Source organism: Silurus meridionalis, chromosome 4 (assembly GCF_014805685.1).
Source record: "Silurus meridionalis isolate SWU-2019-XX chromosome 4, ASM1480568v1, whole genome shotgun sequence".
Classification (NCBI taxonomy): domain Eukaryota; kingdom Metazoa; phylum Chordata; class Actinopteri; order Siluriformes; family Siluridae; genus Silurus; species Silurus meridionalis.
The window spans coordinates 6,413,225-6,433,136 of NC_060887.1; the positions used below are offsets into that span (position 1 = coordinate 6,413,225).

General features: G+C 37.2%; 3 protein-coding genes and 1 long non-coding RNA gene across 4 annotated transcripts in view; 3 read left to right on the top strand and 1 right to left on the bottom strand.

Annotated features, from left to right (window-relative positions):
- The window catches only part of LOC124384009, a 55,418-nt gene that overhangs the window by 12,156 nt on the left and 23,350 nt on the right, over positions 1 to 19,912 (bottom strand). The gene's annotated exons all lie outside the window — the stretch shown is intronic.
- Positions 4,168 to 6,199, top strand: LOC124384007 (C-C chemokine receptor type 5-like). Its single transcript, XM_046846448.1, has 2 exons — positions 4,168 to 4,245; positions 4,576 to 6,199. The coding sequence occupies exons 1-2, from the start codon at positions 4,218 to 4,220 to the stop codon at positions 5,619 to 5,621; spliced, it is 1,074 nt and encodes a 357-aa protein (XP_046702404.1). The 5' UTR covers positions 4,168 to 4,217; the 3' UTR covers positions 5,622 to 6,199.
- Positions 8,608 to 11,562, top strand: LOC124384001 (C-C chemokine receptor type 5-like). Its single transcript, XM_046846441.1, has 2 exons — positions 8,608 to 8,786; positions 9,046 to 11,562. Exons 1-2 carry the CDS (start codon positions 8,666 to 8,668, stop codon positions 10,092 to 10,094), a joined length of 1,170 nt encoding a protein of 389 aa, XP_046702397.1. The 5' UTR covers positions 8,608 to 8,665; the 3' UTR covers positions 10,095 to 11,562.
- LOC124384004 (C-C chemokine receptor type 4-like) lies at positions 16,875 to 18,681 on the top strand. Its single transcript, XM_046846445.1, has 3 exons — positions 16,875 to 16,919; positions 17,077 to 17,198; positions 17,451 to 18,681. Exons 2-3 carry the CDS (start codon positions 17,168 to 17,170, stop codon positions 18,503 to 18,505), a joined length of 1,086 nt encoding a protein of 361 aa, XP_046702401.1. The 5' UTR covers positions 16,875 to 16,919; positions 17,077 to 17,167; the 3' UTR covers positions 18,506 to 18,681.

Genomic DNA, 19,912 nt, shown 5'->3' on the forward strand with positions numbered 1-19,912 from the left:
ACCCTATAAAATACAGACCTTGGGCACTTATTGAGTTGAGAAGTAATTCTCAGTGTGGTCATTCCTGACTTATCCGAGAGTTCAGAGAATTAGGAAGTCAAAACAATCAATCCTTTAGTGGAAGTGATTAATCCCAAAAATTTGGAAACAAACCTTAACTTCACCCTGCAGTTTTTTAACTCAAAGAAACTTCCACCAGTGAACAGAAATCTGATACAAACTGGTCCCACTTTTCCTCGTGAAGTTACAGGGCAACACTGAGATAAAGATCCTTATAGAATCATTTGTAAACTCCCTACATTCCGTCACATCTCGTTTCCTGCCAGACCAGGTAGAGTGAACAAGCGAGCACACGATACAGTGTTTATGCACATCATCTAAAATCATCAAAAACACAAGGCTGCAAGAAGCTCAATGACAAACATCAACCTTCATTGAATCCTCAAATCCATCATTAATGTTATGAACATGGTGGATCTCCTGTCCCATCCCATCTGGACCACTGGCACCTAACATCCCCCATCCCCGACACCCCCCCACCCCACCCCGGCCCGGCCCGGCCCGGAACGTCTTCAATTCACATGAGAATGGTGAGAAGTTTCATTAAATGGTACATTAAAAAGCCCAGAGGCACAATTCTTTATTCCAGCACACTAATCCTCCTAAAGTCGATTCACCAGAGACTCCACTTCCTAGAATTCACTGTGGCCTTCAAAACTTGGCCAGAACAAACAACAGCACAGTAAGTCTCTGGTGGAACTCAGGTCCAGGTTCGAATTTTATAATCCAAAAAAATAACAAAATGTACACATACACTGCTCTTTAATGCAACAATTTTCATGTTTTATTTTTGGCATAATTTTTTATTTACCCTAAAAACCTTTAAAAGTTGATAATGATAAATTAAATTAAAACAGTGCTGTTGTTGACATTAATGCCTTCATTATGTGGGAAAGAAGTAGCTCAGGGGTAAAAAGATTATTGGAGGTTATTAGTGGTTAAGAGCTAAGTGACTATTGGAGTACTGATCCGAGGGCCATTTTCAAGCCTCCAGATTCTCCTGAACAAGAGCCTGAATTCCTACAACTGCTCAGGTGTATGAATGGGACGTTTTTAGTTGACTGTAAAAATTAAGGCTGATTCTAAATGAAGACCTTTAGCATTTCTAAAGCTCTATTCTTATTCAGTGAATGTATGGAAATGTATAGATATGTAATGCATATTAGATTGATTTTTGTAGCACACAATACGGTGAAAAAATAAAAATGACACCTATCTGATAGACAGAGATGTTTCTTTACTATTTATTTACTAGATAATTTCAGTTATTTATTCATAAAAAATATATATATTTTGTAATTAGGAAGAAATTAGAGCTTCACAAATGCAACTTTCTTGTATAATATATAAAAATAAATAAAAGAAAATACTTTTGCTAATAAACAGGTATAAAGACAGTGGCCATGACATCACAAAGCAACTCACGTTTTTGGGGCTTGATTGTGTAAGGGAAATATCTCTCTCTCTAAATGTGTGTATATACACATCTTTCAGAAGAAGTAAACAAAACATTCATTCATTTATTTGAGTTGAACATGAAAAATCATAATGAGAATTAGTGATTGGGTTACAGTTACAGCTAACAGCACAGAAATGTTTTATTATTGAATGCATTTTGAGTTTATGCTGGTCTCGTTTTTAATTCCTCACCTAAACATACTGCAAAAAAAATACGCTTTTATTCTGTACTCTTATTATTAACTCTCCAACTATTTATTATTTTTTTTACAGCAAATTGAAAGTGCAGGAAAATACCAGCCTACACAAAGGAATAAAGTGTTCATTTCAAGAATAGCTCCTTTTATCAGTCATTTAAAGCCAAGATAAATTCTTGCAATGTTCCAGTTTATTTGTCGATTCAGCAATGAAACGTTTTTAATACTCATTTGGCTGCTCATTCATTTGCTCTGAAAGCAACACAGCTACACACACAAACGTGAATGTTTTTTTGCTCAGATTTAATGTCACAGAAACGTTTCTGGACTGCTTCTAAAAGGGAAGAGTTATAGCTCTGATTATAGGTAAAACTATATCTACAGCCGATGCAGTTGATGAGCTGATCCTTTGCATGAGCTCTTCAAATGGTGCGAGTAGCAAAATAATCTTCCACTAATTTAGACTGGTGAACATCAGAGGTGGGAAGTAACAAAGTAAAAATACTTCAATACTGTACTTAAGTCGATTTCTTTTGTTATCAGTTTTTTACTCCACTATTTATTTTTCAACAACTTTTTACTTTTACTCATTACATCTTTACACAAATATCTGTACATTTTACTTCTTACATTTTCAAAACCGGCTCATTACTTTTAATCCATTGATTTGGTGAAATGTTAATATTTTTATTTTCACTGCGCCGATTTCAGCCTATCAACCGATTTCCTGTCATTGTGCGTCTTCTTTAATCTCCTGGTGAAAAATGTCCTGTCTCTCATTTACCACAGATGTAGTCTAGTTTACGAAGCTGAGAATCAGCAGGCAGAAAGCAACAAGAAGTAAAGATAACGTGGATAAGACAGAGGGAGTCAGTGATGTAAACATGACTGAGAACAGAGACATTCCTGATCATCATCATCATCAACATCATCATCATCATTTGTTTGCTTGTGTTCTATATGTGGATGTTCAGCCTGGACACATTTTATTAGGTAACAACATTTTTAATTGGTTTTGCAAAATTCTTTTAAACGGCACTAAATTGTATCAACGCGCTATTAATTCAGCGCGCATTTCTGTTTTACCATTTTTATAAAAAAAATATAAATACTTAAATAAATAACTAAATATAAAAGAGCCGAAATTAAAACCTCCAGCAAAACATACACTAATTGACGACGTTCTTTCTTTTTCTAAGATATAAAACAAATAAATAAACTATTAAACTAAAATATTTGTAATCAGTAAACTTTTATTTTATTTTTGTCTCAAATCAAACACCAAATCCACCATGTTTTACACAATTAACCCTCTGGGTGACGTCATTTAACCACCAGAATTACTTTAAATCATTTACAAGAATTTTTTGTCTTTATGCTCCATGTTGCATCCATCTTTCTTCATGTCCATGTTGCTTAAAGTATTAAAAACAGGACGTATTAATATATGGTACATTTAGAACAGATAGAATGTGCGATTTAGTTGCAATTAAATATTGAATTTGATCGATAACCTCTGTACAATAATACATACAATGTACATATTCCATAGTATATCATTTTTACTCCTCATTACATCTGCATTATTTTTATCTATAAGTATGAAGTCTCTGGATTAGTTGTTTCTGAACACTTTGAAGTCGGGAGAAGGCAGGCTTCTGTAACACCTCCCCCGGCCACAGCAAGCTGCAGGGAATGCGCTATGCACAGCAGGCTGGGTAGACTGGAGTCCCTTGTGGCCATTTTCATAAAAACTCTTGAGAACTTTTGTAGTTTTAAGTTTTGATTAATAAGCTGTGCAGTGAGGCTCAACATGGACATTGGACGTTCACTCACACACCAAATGTCAGTCGTGAAAATAACTGATGTTGTGTTGTCCTTTATTAGGCTGTCGACATGTGTGAACACTGGTTGGTATAACTGTGGCCGGCACACACCGATGACATATTTATGCCCTGGCATAGTATAACGTGAATTCAAGTAGGACCTGAATCGCCTGAACCCTTCGTCTTCCACAATAAACAGCAGCTGATGATTATGAATTCCATTCTTTTGTCTGATATTTCTTTATGCTTCTGACTGTCCCTTCAGCGGGACTGCTGGACAAGTTGAATGTGAAAATTATTTTATTAGATTAGATCAAATTAGATTTGATTCGATTAAATTTGATAAAATTTGATTATATATCATTACAATTGAAAATCCATCAGCAGGCTGCTCTTCCTCTGGGAGTCATTTTTTTTTTTTTTTTTTTTTTTTAATGAACACACACAAACCTCAATACATTAGCCATGGCCATACATTATTAAAAAGAAACAACGCATTGACTGTAATCCGACTGTATCGTGTGTTCTGTATTTGCACATTTTTGATTTCCTCTCACAAATTGTGACAAACTGTTCTGGCATCAAGACAAAATCTCCGCCTTCTGAGATCACAGCTCAGCCTACTGTTATATAACTTTCTTCACAGGATCTTTCACAATCAGTGAAATGATGAGACATGGAGAGAATGCACTGCGACATGGCGGGTAGGTAAAACCTTTTCATTTTACAGTTACCAGGTTGCCACTTGTTATTGTTTCTATCAATTAGTAAAGTGTGTTGAAAAACGATTGTTCTGGTGGAAACAAGTAAAAAATAAAAGAACTGAAAAGGTTTAAAAAGCTGCTGTAAACATTAACATTCCAGGTGATTAATGCTGTAATTAGACATTGCCTGTATCTCACAATAGATGGTGCTCCAGAACAATGATGAAGTTGTTTAACCGTCACCTCATCAGATGATAAACAGGCTAAACTTCAGGTAGAACAGGATTATTTTTTAAAGCAGCCAATCAGACTTTTTTTTCTCATTAACAGACTTCTCTGATTACTGCAACTTAGACGACCACAAACAGTTCTTGGTCTGCAACATTTCTCAAGTAAAGGCCTTCAGCAGAGTGTTCCTCCCTACCCTCTACAGCATCGTCTTCATCGTGGGCTTCATCGGAAATGCTCTGGTGTTGTGTGTCCTGGTCAAGTACCGCAAAAGTTCAAACGTGTCGGACCTGTGTCTCTTCAACCTGGCCCTTTCAGACCTCCTCTTCCTGATCTCACTGCCTTTCTGGGCTCATTACGCTGCCATAGCTGAGTGGATCTTCGGGAGCTTCATGTGCCATGCGGTAACAGCGTTCTACATGCTGGGATTCTATGGAAGTATCTTCTTCATGATCTTAATGACTACTGAACGCTATGCCGTCATTGTCCACCCCTATACCTCCCTCTTCTCCAAGTACCGGTCGGTCAGAGCTAGCATAGCTATGGCTTTGTTTATGTGGGCACTTAGCTTAGGAGCCTCACTTCCAAACATCATTTTCTCCCAAGTGAAGAATGACTCGAACGTATGGACATGCAAATTAGAAAATCCTAATGGGACAATGTGGAGGCAGTTCTCTTATATTGAGCTGAACGTCGTCGGCTTGATTATTCCTCTCTCTGTGATGGTGTTCTGCTACTCGCGTATCATCCCCATTTTAATGACCATGAAATCTCAGAAAAAACAAAAGGCTGTGAGGCTCATGCTGGTCTTGGTCATTGTTTTCTTTCTCTTCTGGACGCCCTACAACATCGTCATCTTCATGAAGTTCCTGCATCACTTGGGCTACATGAACACGTGTCAGTGGGAGCAGGACCTGAACATGGCTATGCAGTGGGTGGAAACCATAGCGTTCAGTCACTGCTGCCTCAACCCCATCATCTACGCCTTTGTGGGTCAGAAATTCAGGAATTTATTCCTAAAGATCCTGAAAGAGTGGTTTCCTCTTTGCTTTGGTCGTGGTATAACAATTGAGAGTGAGTTCCCACAGAGTAGAAACGTTATGTACTCGCGCAGCTCCACAATGTCCAGCACAAAGACAAAATCCTAACACTAACTGTTATCACCAAGTCCTACTGTATTTTACATGCCGTGTGAATACACAAAGCTTAGTTCTACATTTTGAGTGAGCAATGTCTGAATTTTAGAATATAATCTACTATGAATATTTAATTTTTGGTATAATTTAACTGGTAATTGTAATCACAATCATTATTTAGAGCTGACTGTATTTATACCTGCCCCTGGCAGGGATAAAGCTTTTTTTGACATCACACTTGTAAATTCTTTTTGGTGTTGTCAAGTTTGTACACGTTTTGCAGTTGACGCAGGTTTTAACAGGTTTAGCCGACGCTAAAGTAAATGAATGAAGTTGTTCTTTAACTCATTTAATTGATTGGTTGCACATGTCAAGTGAAGTAGATGAGCTTTTCTTTATTTATATAATAAAAAACGTCTTATGACTGATTGCTTTTGTGCATCACTTTGATGAGCGATTAGATTTCCAGGCTGCTCAAAAGAAATTCACACCATATGTACTGTATTACTGCTTCAGAAAATGATGTCACCCAATTACCGTCATATTGTGGCATATCATATAATATGTTTAATATACTTTTTATTTATTCATTTCTGTCTTTCTGATTAACACCATAGACTCGCAATAAAACACTGGGGTGTAACCCATGTTTCAAAACTACATCTACAAACAAAGAATTTTTTTGTTGCACAATTTTATCTCCTAAAAAAATAAATAGAAAATCCGTATCTGGTCAGTAATCTTCAGGAGCAGGTAGAAAACTGTTACTTCCTCATATTTGTGTTTGAAAAGTGTTTGACAGCTCATATCAAACTAAAAAGTGAAAACCAAAACATTTCTATAATTTTAGTTCTATTTTTAGATCCAGCTTTGTTTTAAACAAAGATAAAGTTTGGGGAAATGATTTGCAGTTGTCTGCTTGCCTGCTTATATTCAGCACAAGAATTCCATTTGGTCTCATATGACTAAAGGTTTGTTTTAAATCCAAAATGACTGATTATTGAATTTGTTTGTCAAGTCTTTGCTGTGATGACCTTCAATAAAACAAACATTAAATATCTGCTTTCTATAGTTGCAATAAGAAGTGTTTCTCGTTAAAAGAACAGTACTGGGGGTAGGGTTAGAGTATTGGGGTAGGGTTAGAGTACTGGGGTATGGTCAGGATTAGAGTACTGGGATAGGGTTAGAGTTAGAGTAGTGGGGTAGGGTTAGGGTTAGAGTACTGGGATAGGGATAGGGTTAGAGTTAGAGTAGTGGGGTAGGGTTAGGGTTAGAGTAGTAGGGTACGGTTAGGGTTAGCGTACTGGGGGTAGGGTTAGGGTTAGAGTACTAGGATAGGGTTAGGGTCAGAGTACTGGGGGTAGGGTTAGGGTTAGAGTACTGGGGTAGGGTTAGGGTTAGAGAACTGGGATAGGGTTAGAGTTAGAGTACTGGGGTAGGGTTAGCGTACTGGGGTAGGGTTAGGGTTAGAGTACTAGGATAGGGTTAGAGTACTGGGGTAGGGTTAGGGTTAGCGTACTGGGGATAGGGTTAGGGTTAGCGTACTGGGGTAGGGTTAGAGTACTGGGGCACGGTTAGAGAACTGGGATAGGGTTAGAGTTAGAGTACTGGGATAGGGTTAGGGTTAGAGTAGTGGGGGTATGGTTATGGTTAGAGTACTGGGGTAGGGTCAGGGTTAGAGTACTGGGGTAGGGTTAGGGTTTGAGTACTGGAGTAGGGTTAGGGTTTGAGTTAGAGTACTGAGGTTAGGGTTGGAGTACTGGGGTAGGGTTAAGGTTAGAGTACTGGGGTAGGGTTAGGGTTAGAGTACTGGGGTAGGGTTAGGGTCTGAGTTAGAGTACTGGGTTTAGGGTTAGAGTACTGGGGTTAGGGTTAGAGTACTGGGGTAGAGTTAGGGTTAGAGTACTGGGGTAGGGTTAGGGTTAGAGTACTGGGGTAGGGTTGGGGTTTGAGTACTGGAGTAGGGTTAGGGTTGGGGTTTGAGTTAGAGTACTGGGGTTAGGGTTAGAGTACTGGGGTAGGGTTAGGGTTAGAGTACTGGGGGTAGGGTTAGGGTTAGAGTACTGGAGTAGGGTTAGGGTTTGAGTTAGAGTACTGGGGTTAGGGTTAGAGTACTGGGGTTAGGGTTAGAGTACTGGGGTTAGGGTTAGGGTTAGAGTACTGGGGGTAGGGTTAGGGTTAGAGTACTGGGGGTAGAGACTCAATGAATTTTAAATGTCTGTCATTACACAGATGGTCCCCGAGCTACAAAGGTTGGACTTGCAATTTTTCGATCTTATGATCACAATAGCGATAAGACAAAATTGTTTGTTTTGTGTTGCAGGCAAATGTAGCAGCATATGCTCCGCCCTCTACACGCAAACCGGTGCGCTGACTAAACAAATATATAAATGTCCAGAAGTTCCACTTTATTATCGTTGAAAAATCTTCCCTTAGCATGAAGAACAGCTTTACACGCTTTCAGCACCCTGACCCTTCGTTTCTCTGAACATTCAGCTGAAATACTTTGCTGTGAATCTTTTTAAACTTGTCAAACGTGTTCTTTCTATCTTGTGATCCAGTTCATCTCAGAGCAGTTTGATAGGATTTATGTGCGATGACTGGGCAGCTCGTTCCATAATAAAGACCACTCCAGACGACTGTTGGCTCACTAAATAACGCTTACAGAACTCGCACGTGTGCTTCAGCTCATTGTCCAGATGAAACTGCTTAATGTATAACGATGGAATGGTAGCCATGTTGGTTCAGGATTTCTTCAATCTTCCCGGCTCCAAAACAACCCCAAATCATTAAACTTCCACTTCCATGTGTGACTGTGGGGTATCAGGCTGATCACAATCAGAAGTACTTCTGTTACAAACAGAATTGAAACGAATCTGTCCACAGTGTTTTTCCAGTCATTCACTGCCCACGTCTTGTGGTTTTGATTTTTACCTAAACAAAAGCAATATGCATGTGTTTTAAAAAAAAATAAAAAACACTAGGTATCTCCTGATTTTTGACAGGAGCTGTGCGTAGTTTCTTTTAGTAATAATTGCAGGACAGTTCTGTGGAGGATGAAGCACCACCTCACAGCTCCGCCTCGTCAGACAGTAGCGTACACTGCCTGTTTTCCTGGTCATAACTCTGCACTACAGAACTCAGGAGCCATGACCATGGTATACTCCAACATGACAAGTAGGTGGAATTTCTTTTTTCAGCATTGAACATGTTCCAGTGGATGGTAAAGGTCATTATTTCAATTAGAAATGTTTTAAAGTGAGTGCAAGCTGCTTAAATCTGTTCTGAGTACATTGCTAAAAAGCAAAACATGCTAAAATTAGCAAAACCTGCTAGCAAACAAAATAAATTAATTTTTTGGACTGCATTACTGGATTTTCATTTTGTATCTAATATGTGCTTATGAGTTTACTGTTTGATTGTTTTTCATAAACAGCTGAAAACTATTCTGACTACTACAACATAATATCAGATGAGATTCAAATCTGCAGACATGATAGCATAAGGTCATTCAGCCAAGTGTTCCTCCCTACCCTCTACAGCATCGTCTTCATTGTGGGCTTCATAGGCAACGGCTTGGTGTTGTGTGTCCTGGTCAAGTACCACAAAAGTTCAAACGTGACAGATGTGTGTCTCTTCAACCTGGCCCTTTCAGACCTCCTCTTCCTGATCTCACTGCCTTTCTGGGCTCATTACGCTGCCATAAATAAGTGGACCTTTGGGAACTTTATGTGCCATGCGGTAACAGCGCTCTACATACTGGGATTCTATGGAAGTATCTTCTTCATAATCCTCATGACTGTACATCGCTACATCATTACTGCCCAAATCCACACTTCTCTCTTCTCCAGGCATCAACCTATCAGAGGCAGTATAGTACTGATTTTGTTTATGTGGGCACTTAGTTTGGGAGCTTCACTTCCAACCGTCATTTTCTCCCAAATTAAGAATGAATCAAATGGATGGAGATGCAGAGTGGAATATCCAGAAGGCACAGGATGGAGGTCATTCTCTTACATTGAGATGAACATCCTTGGCTTGATTATTCCTCTCTCAGTGATGGTGTTCTGCTACTCGCGTATCGTTCCCATCTTAACGGCCATGAAATCTAAAAAAAAACACAAAGCTGTCAGGCTTGTCTTTGTTTTAGTCATTGTTTTCTTCCTCTTCTGGACGCCCTACAACATCGTCATCTTCCTGAGGTTCCTGCATCACTTGGGCTACATGAACACGTGTCAGTGGGAGCAGGACCTGAACATGGCTATGCAGTGGGTGGAAACCATAGCGTTTAGTCACTGCTGCCTCAACCCCATCATCTACGCCTTTGTGGGGCAGAAATTCAGGAATTTAGTTCTCAAGATTCTGAAAGAGTGGTTTCCTCTTTGCTTTGGTTGCTGTACACAAACTGTCAGTGACTTCTCAGGGAGAAGGAGCATGAGTGTGGCCTCATGCTCCCCAGAAGTTTCTAGCACAAAGTTTGTGTAGCCAAAACTGGGCAAAAAATGCAACAGCTTAAACAAAACCTAAACCAGACAATATCAAACATTTTAAGAGAAACACAGTAGGTGGTACCAGGAACTGGTCTATTCTGGTAATATGTTATATAACCACTACTTTCTCATGAACGGTTACTGAATTACGAAAACTGCTTTTCATATACAAATAAGTTTGTGCGAGGCAGGATGATACAATCCCATCAGAGGATTATAAAATGTATTTTAAGATAATATGCAAATACTCAGTGAGGTCTTCACAATAACAGCCTATGTAAACAGATTGTGTGGTTTTATTTCCCTTTCCCCTTCATGGCTTTCAATGAAATGTTTGTGGACATCATGTGCAACTTCATGATTATTTCATGCCCAGGTTGTCATGTACCAAAAACGAATGTTGAATTACTTGAACTTGGGGTCATATTTTCTGGGGCCGTAATATATACACTTGTTTCATATGGGTCTATTAGGAACAAGCTGTTTGTTTTAGCTCAGAAACATACAGATTCCTAAACACCTGATCTTTACTTTTATATGCATTGAAGACGTACGCAAGCTTAAAGCTTGGCCTATAGTGAAGTCGCTGGTGGTGAAGTTCTATTTTCTAAAAATAGAAATAAAAACATCCTCATTTATATAATGGTGTTTCACCTCTTGGGTAGATTTGGGTTTACATGATATAGCTATACAGTATAATCCAATACCCAGGTCCAATTTACAGTTCCAGAACAACTTACATTCTACAGCTGAATAACTGAGCGATTGAGGTCTCAAGAGTCGGATTGGTGAATCTGAGATTTGAACTTACATCAGAAGTCTAACATTTTAAACTTTGAGCATCCAGTTAGAAAAGAAACATCTAATCAACATCATTGTACATTTGTACCAGTTAAAACTGTGCCTGGTTCGGGGATTTGATCAAGATCCCAGTGGCGGTTTGTGACAGTATTTTATAAATTCTCCCCAGAAAGAGAAACTGCAAGAAAGGAAAGCCATGCAAACAAAAAAGCAGAAGAAAATGCATGCACTCAAAGCAATCAATCTGATAAAACAAAACCAGCATTAATGTCTTTTGGAGGCACATCCCATAATTAAACCACAATGGATAACTGTGGTTCTGCTTGAAAAGATCTTCCTGGAAAATACAAGTTTTTAATGTTCATCTTTTGTGTAAAAGCCCCACCCATGGAAACCAAAACACAGCTGCACATCCTGCTTTTCCACATACTCATTAATAGAGAAAAGATGCCTATGATGTGGATTCACTACTAAAGGATGCTTTTTACATATTTATTGCCATTAAGTTTTGTGTTGTTTGTGCATCATGTGCTTTATTTTAAACAAACTGTCTACATAGAAATTTCCATAAAAGTAGTTTTTCAGAAAATCCTATTGAATCGATTTATTGCCGTCTGGAAAGATGTAATTTTATAAAGTGATTAAAATCTCATTATGTGCCATTAAGTGTTTTCTTGTGTATTTTCATGTTTCCTGGTCAATCACAACACAAAACTTGGACGTTTGCAACATCATCCCTTATTTGGTTGTAATAGAACCACATACAAAAATTCATTATTTAAATACAGTTAAGTAATAACAAAACACCTACAGAAGAACCTTTTGAGAAAAAAAGTCAAGGAGGTGGTGCATAGCAGAGTTCCTCAAAAGTAGTGCTGGGCTTATTTTCCATGTTTACTCAGTTCATAGCGATGTTTAAATATATATCACTAAATCAGTAATCTATCTTTCAAGATTCCATCTTTTTTTTTTAATTCATCTAAATTTACATTCCTACAGAATTAACTATAAAAAGTAGCTCATTTACCAGTTGAGTCACTTTTCTGTCTTTGAGGCACAATGAGCGTAAAAACGAGTGTAGATATTTAATGTGCTTAATTCCAATACAGCAATAATTCACCAGGATAAAGAACAGCTCGGTGTGCAGGACACATGGTGTAGCAGAGAACTGGAAAAAGTCAAAAGTGAAATGAGGGTGCCCTCTGGTGGTGGAGGAGGAATTGTCCGTGATTAACGTGACAATTAGGAAAAAAACAAAGCAAAAAATCTTTTGCTGTTAACAAAAACAGAGGTTTGAGGGGTTAATAGGGTCATTTATACATTTATGTGGTTTTAAACTTTAAGTCTATTTTATCATGCTGCAGTCATTAACTGTGAAGTGATGGAGATTTGAGTACATACAAGATAACGCCAACCTGAATCCATACTCCATAAAACACCACTCGGCTAAATAAAACACCATTAATATATATAAAACACCTCCCTGCTACATAAAACATGACTCTGCTAAATCAAACACCACTCTGCTAAATAAAACACCATTATTATATATAAAACACCTCCCTGCTAAATGAAACACCACTCTGCTAAATAAAACAAAATTATTATATACAGTGGAACCTCGGGTTACGAATTTAATTCGTTCCGGTACTTTATTCGTAACCTGAAAAGTTTGTATCCCGATACAAATTTCCCCATAATAATGAACAGAAACTTCGGTAATTCGTTCTGGACAACCAAAAATATTACTTAAATAAAAATAAAGCCAATATTCACTAATATTATTTACTTTTAACATGTTATATTAAAATCATACCACATAAAAACATACAAAAGAGGAAAAGATCTTTACGGGTACTTTCCTTTGAGAAGACTCGCTGCAGGAGGCGACGTTCGTAGAAGGGGAGGAGGAGAGTTATTGTTTGGAAGGAGAATCTTATTATATTATATTATTTATATATTATTATATATTATATTATAGAATATTAAAGACAGTGTTATTAACACGACGCTGAGACAATTGTTGCATTAGAGGAAAATGAGAGCTGTTTCTTTAAGGCTACTATCAGTTGGTATTGAAGTCCAGAGTGAAATTCATTATGGGTATTGTACTTGGAAAAGACTGTAACCCTGCTAATCTATCTTCATAAAAACAAGTAAAGTGGTTATGCATCGGCTAATGTTGTCCATCTCATCATTCCACGAGCATCAACTAACGACTTGTTACGCTGCCGCCGGGAAAAGTTCAAGCGGATAAGTAACACGATGCTCTCGCTAGGGACACAGGACGCTAACTGATGTGACGAGCTGCGTGGATAGAGCAAAACAACCAACTTGCCTGCGATTTTTGGTGGCGGCGTTCGTATCGATATATTGTTCGTAACCAGGGCAAAAATTTTGATGAACTGCGATTCGTAACCTGAATTATACGTATGCCGGGGCGTTCGTAACCCGAGGTTCCTCTGTATAAAACACCTCCCTGCTACATAAAACACGGCTCTGCTATATCAAACACCACTCTGCTATATAAAACACCACTCTGCTATATAAAACACCACTCTGCTATATAAAACACCAATCTGCTAAATAAAACACCACTCTGCTATATAAAACACCAATCTGATATATAAAAAACACCTCTCTGGTATATAAAACACCAATCTGCTAAATAAAACACCACTCTGGTATATAAAACACCAATCTGATATATAAAAAAAACACCTCTCTGGTATATAAAACACCAATCTGATATATAAAAACACCTCTCTGGTATATAAAACACCAATCTGCTAAATAAAACACCACTCTGGTATATAAAACACCAATCTGATATATAAAACACCTCTCTGGTATATAAAACACCAATCTGCTAAATAAAACACCACTCTGGTATATAAAACACCAATCTGATATATAAAAACACCTCTCTGGTATATAAAACGCCAATCTGCTAAATAAAACACCACTCTGGTATATAAAACACCAATCTGATATATAAAACACCTCTCTGGTATATAAAACACCAATCTGCTAAATAAAACACCACTCTGCTATATAAAACACCAATCTGATATATAAAACACCTCTCTGGTATATAAAACACCAATCTGCTAAATAAAACACCACTCTGGTATATAAAACACCAATCTGATATATAAAAAAACACCTCTCTGGTATATAAAACACCAATCTGCTAAATAAAACACCACTCTGGTATATAAAACACCACTCTGCTATATAAAACACCACTCTGCTATATAAAACACCACTCTGCTATATAAAACACCACTCTGCTAAAAAATACCACTCTGCTATATAAAACACCAATCTGATATATAAAACACCTCTCTGGTATATAAAACACCAATCTGCTAAATAAAACACCACTCTGGTATATAAAACACCAATCTGATATATAAAAACACCTCTCTGGTATATAAAACACCAATCTGATATATAAAACACCTCTGGTATATAAAACACCAATCTGCTAAATAAAACACCACTCTGGTATATAAAACACCAATCTGATATATAAAACACCTCTCTGGTATATAAAACACCAATCTGCTAAATAAAACACCACTCTGGTATATAAAACACCAATCTGATATATAAAAACACCTCTCTGGTATATAAAACGCCAATCTGCTAAATAAAACACCACTCTGGTATATAAAACACCAATCTGATATATAAAACACCTCTCTGGTATATAAAACACCAATCTGCTAAATAAAACACCACTCTGCTATATAAAACACCAATCTGATATATAAAACACCTCTGGTATATAAAACACCAATCTGCTAAATAAAACACCACTCTGGTATATAAAACACCAATCTGATATATAAAACACCTCTCTGGTATATAAAACGCCAATCTGCTAAATAAAACACCACTCTGGTATATAAAACACCACTCTGCTATATAAAACACCACTCTGCTATATAAAACACCACTCTGCTAAAAAATACCACTCTGCTATATAAAACACCAATCTGATATATAAAACACCACTCTGCTAAATAAAATACCACTCTGGTATATAAAACACCACTCTGATATATAAAACACCACTCTGGTATATAAAACACCACTCTGATATATAAAACACCACTCTGATATATAAAACACCACTCTGATATATAAAACACCACTCTGGTATATAAAACACCACTCTGATATATAAAATACCACTCTGATATATAAAACACCTCCCTGCAAAATAAAACACCACTCTGGTATATAAAACACCACTCTGATATATAAAACACCACTCTGATATATAAAACACCACTCTGGTATATAAAACACCTCTGGTATATAAAACACCACTCTGATATATAAAATACCACTCTGATATATAAAACACCTCTCTGATATATAAAACACCACTCTGGTATATAAAACACCACTCTGGTATATAAAACACCACTCTGATATATAAAACACCACTCTGATATATAAAACACCACTCTGATATATAAAACACCACTCTGATATATAAAACACCACTCTGATATATAAAACACCACTCTGGTATATAAAACACCTCTCTGGTATATAAAACACCACTCTGATATATAAAACACCTCCCTGCAAAATAAAACACCACTCTGGTATATAAAACACCACTCTGATATATAAAACACCACTCTGGTATATAAAACACCTCTCTGATATATAAAACACCTCTCTGGTATATAAAACACCACTCTGCTATATAAAACACCACTCTGGTATATAAAACACCTCTCTGATATATAAAACACCTCTCTGGTATATAAAACACCACTCTGCTATATAAAACACCACTCTGGTATATAAAACACCACTCTGATATATAAACCACCACTCTGGTATATAAAACACCTCTCTGGTATATAAAACACCTCTCTGCTATATAAAACACCACTCTGGTATATAAAACACCACTCTGATATATAAACCACCACTCTGGTATATAAAACACCTCTCTGGTATATAAAACACCAATCTGATATATAAAAAACACCACTCTGGTTGCTGCCCTGAGTATTTAAATATGGAACTGCTTAAATGTCGGTCACGTGACTGTTTCACTAGCAATCGAATGTCTTGTAATAAACATTTGCATACAAATGAATAAATTTGGAAGTCTGGAAATGCAGTTAATAGATACTTTGTAGATTTGGACGATTAGCTTCTGTTTTTTTTTTTACATTTTAAGTGTTTGTTATTTAATATCTCTGTATAATCTGAGCAGGCAGTGGGTTTGTATTTCAGGTGAAAAAGTTCAATCTCCGACTCAATCAAAGTATCTTATATGTTATCTCCAAACCAAACTATTATTTTTCCTGACAGGTAACGTCAGCACCAGTGGAATAGAGAAGCCAGGTGAGCTGGTTTGTACACTTAACAAGAATGTCTAGAATCAGCTTCAGCTGTATCAGGCATATTCTGACAGAATCTCTACAGAGACAGTACCCCAAGATTGGGATCATACTATAGGCCCTGGAGCCAGCAACACAACCTATAAAAAATTCAATATAGACATAGATTTAAATATTTACTGAAACTTTATAGACTAAGTCTTTGAGTATTTTTCAATTATTTTCGATTAAAAGCTTCAGTTAATCAAATAAAGCATAATTTGCGCAAGTTCATAAATGACACCAGCAGGTGGCAGTGCAGGACAACGCAAATATTTCAAAATTCTAAAATTATTCGATCCCCGGTCAGTGAACCAACCCCAGCCATTAGGGTTGCACGAGCCTCAGTGCCGGTCCCAAGCCCGGATAAATGGGGAGGGTTGCGTTAGGAAGGGCATTCAGCGTAAAAACATGCCAAATCAAACATGCAGATGGTCCGCTGTGGCGACCCCTAACGGGAGAAGCCGGAAGAAAGTTTCTTAAGGATTATTTTTAACATTTGCACTGTATGTTACATTGATCTCTGATTGAATGTACCTATTTGAAAATGATTGCAGTGGGAATACGGATTAACACATCAATTCTTCTGCTGTCTATCATCAGTAGGTTACCATTTAAATGTCACACACACATTCAGAACAGATCGTTAATAAAGATAAGCCAATACAGTGTTTATATTCTGAAACATGTATAATGTAAAAGTTTAAAGAAAAAATGTGTTTGTCTCTTTGTTTTAAAATGCATGATGCTTTTTGGCAGCAAGAGTAAAGCTCCACCCCAGGAAATCGCAGCTCAGCCTACTCGCACCCGAGTTTACTCAAACTGCTTTCACTGTCTGAACTGATCAGACATGACCATGAATCACACCAGCATGGCAAATGGTAGGAGAATCTTTTTTTTCCATTTTGCATAATTTTTTTTTTTGTGGATTTCTAGTTTTAGTGATTGCCTACAAATTCTAAAACTGCTTTACCAGTGTGTAGTGTTGGTGTCCAGAAACAGATATTTATAGCTTCTATCCAGAACAGGACTCAAGTTTCTAATATTAAAACACTGATAAATTGCTCAGATGACAAAAAAACTGCTTCTTTTTCATGCAGCTTGTTATTATGTGTTATTGCATTGTGATAAAGTTTTAGAAGCAGCTGAGGAATACTACGATTACTACAAAGAAGAACAAAACATCCAGCTCTGCAGCAACACCAACATACATGCCTTCAGCCAAGTGTTCCTCCCTACCATCTACAGCATCGTCTTCATCATGGGCTTCGTCGGCAATGCTCTGGTGTTGTGTGTCCTGGTCAAGTACCACCAAAGGTCAAACGTGACAGATGTGTGTCTCTTCAACCTGGCCCTTTCAGACCTCCTCTTCCTGATCTCACTGCCTTTCTGGGCTCATTACGCTGCCGTCTCTGAGTGGAGCTTCGGGAGCTTCATGTGCCATATGGTAACAGCGCTCTACATGCTGGGATTCTATGGAAGTATCTTCTTCATGATCCTCATGACCTTGGACCGCTACTCTGTCATTGTCCATGCCCATAATTCCCTCTTCTCCAAGTACCGGTCCGTCAGAGCTAGCATAGCTGTGGCTATGTTTATGTGGGCACTTAGCTTAGGAGCTTCTCTGCCAACCATCATTTTCTCCCAAGTGATAAATGACTCAAATGTATTAATGTGCAAAGAGGAATATCCAGAAGAGACATTCTTGTTGTTATTCTCTTACATTGAGATGAACCTCCTCGGTTTGATTATTCCTCTCTCCGTGATGGTGTTCTGCTACTCGCGTATCATCCCCATCTTAATGGCCATGAAATCTCAGAAGAGACACAAAGCTGTCAAGCTCGTCCTGGTCTTGGTCATTGTTTTCTTCCTCTTCTGGACGCCCTACAACATCGTCCTCTTCATGAAGTTCCTGCGTCAGTTTGGCTACATGGCCAGCTGTCAATGGGAGGAGAACCTGAACATGGCCACGCAGTGGGTGGAAACCTTAGCGTTCAGTCACTGCTGCCTCAACCCCATCATCTACGCCTTTGTAGGGCAGAAATTCAGGAATTCCATACTGAAGATATTTAAACAGTGGTTTCCTATTTGCTTTGGTCGATGCTCTATAATTGTCAGTGAGATCTCAGAGAGGAGAAGCTCTATGTACTCAAACTCCTCAGTGGTTTCCAGCACGAAGATTGTGTAGCTAAAAGCAGAAAAAAATGTAATTCCTTATTGTTAAAAAAGAAGTGCATTTAAACATGTAGAAAGTTCACAAGTTGGTAAGATTTTCGTTTTTTAAACACAACTTTGTATTTTCTCTGCTCACTTTTTTATTTTAAACAGCATCAATGTTTATATCTGAATGTAAATAATGCAGCCTCATGCAATATGTACACATTTTTATTGCTTATTAAATCTCAATGAAATGTTTTTTGTCTTGTATATTTGTCATACTGATATCGAAAGCGTATCGAGGTTCTTGTATTGTGAAGCAGGATCTACGAGATCTGATATTTCACCCCACCAAAACCTTCAAAGAGATTCTAAAAATAGTTTTGTTCAGTAATCTAAAAAATCATGACCTTGTTTTTAGGCAAATGCTAAAAAGCTGAGTAATGACACGACTGACTCGAACTCGAACCCTAACCCTGATTAAGAACAGAACAATTCAGAACAATTTTAACGCAACATTACTTTTAACTATTCAGTCAAATTCTGCATTTTCCAAAGTAGTTTTAAGGAAATAAAATAAAAAAGTTATAAAGTTAAAACTTTAAGTGATTATTAGTTTAGTTTTCACTGAATAAAAAGAATTAAGTGAAACTTTAACTTGTCGATGCTGGAAAATACCATGATGCAAGTGTTTCAAGTCGGGTATTTTTTTACCACCACAATCGTGCATTAAAATGATGTAAGATTCCCCCACTCATGGTTTATCCTTCGCATATATTTACGCCTTAAGTGAGAAAACACATACAATGATGGTCAGATGATGTGGCCTGACATCAGGTGGAGTTACAGTTTTACACAGCGATCGGCTGCAATTTTCCCAATTTATTCATGATTTAAGTTACATTTACACATTTTCAGTTCTATTTAATATTAAACACAGTCAGAAAAGTTCAATCTAATTGAATGTTTTTAGGTGTCAGCCGCTAAAATGTGAGAACAGAAAATGCGCTAGTGTTAAGACTTCCTGCCAAAGTATGGCATTGCAAAAGCATCCAAAAAGCCACACACATCTATATATATATATTATATATTATATATATATATATATATATATATATATATATATATATATATATATATATATATAGAAGTTACACAATAACATTTTATTTGCCAAAAATGAACATTGTCACAAATCATTTTGACAGAAATATGTATAAACGTTCATTTGAAATCTAAAGTTTTACCTAATGAGTAAAATCTAAAGAGGAAAAAAGATGCGCCCGAGTGAGGAAGACTCGAGCATTTCCAGATCTGAATCTTACCTTAAAAAAAACTATTCACAAAAACTGGGATTAAATCAACATGTTTTAATTGGACACAATCTTAGAGATTATATCCAAGTCCCAAACCACTAACTGGAAAGCTGTTCCATTTT

What these genes read in the sequence shown, in the direction of transcription:
- LOC124384007 (XM_046846448.1), top strand. Translation starts at nt 4,218, where the DNA reads ATGGAGAGAATGCACTGCGACATGGCGG. An exon ending in AATGCACTGCGACATGGCGG is followed by an intron (nt 4,246 to 4,575) that starts GTAGGTAAAACC and finishes TCTCATTAACAG; the next exon opens with ACTTCTCTGATTACTGCAAC.
- LOC124384001 (XM_046846441.1), top strand. Translation starts at nt 8,666, where the DNA reads ATGAAGCACCACCTCACAGCTCCGCCTCGTCAGACAGTAGCGTACACT. An exon ending in GGTATACTCCAACATGACAA is followed by an intron (nt 8,787 to 9,045) that starts GTAGGTGGAATT and finishes TTTCATAAACAG; the next exon opens with CTGAAAACTATTCTGACTAC.
- LOC124384004 (XM_046846445.1), top strand. Translation starts at nt 17,168, where the DNA reads ATGACCATGAATCACACCAGCATGGCAAATG. An exon ending in TCACACCAGCATGGCAAATG is followed by an intron (nt 17,199 to 17,450) that starts GTAGGAGAATCT and finishes ATTGTGATAAAG; the next exon opens with TTTTAGAAGCAGCTGAGGAA.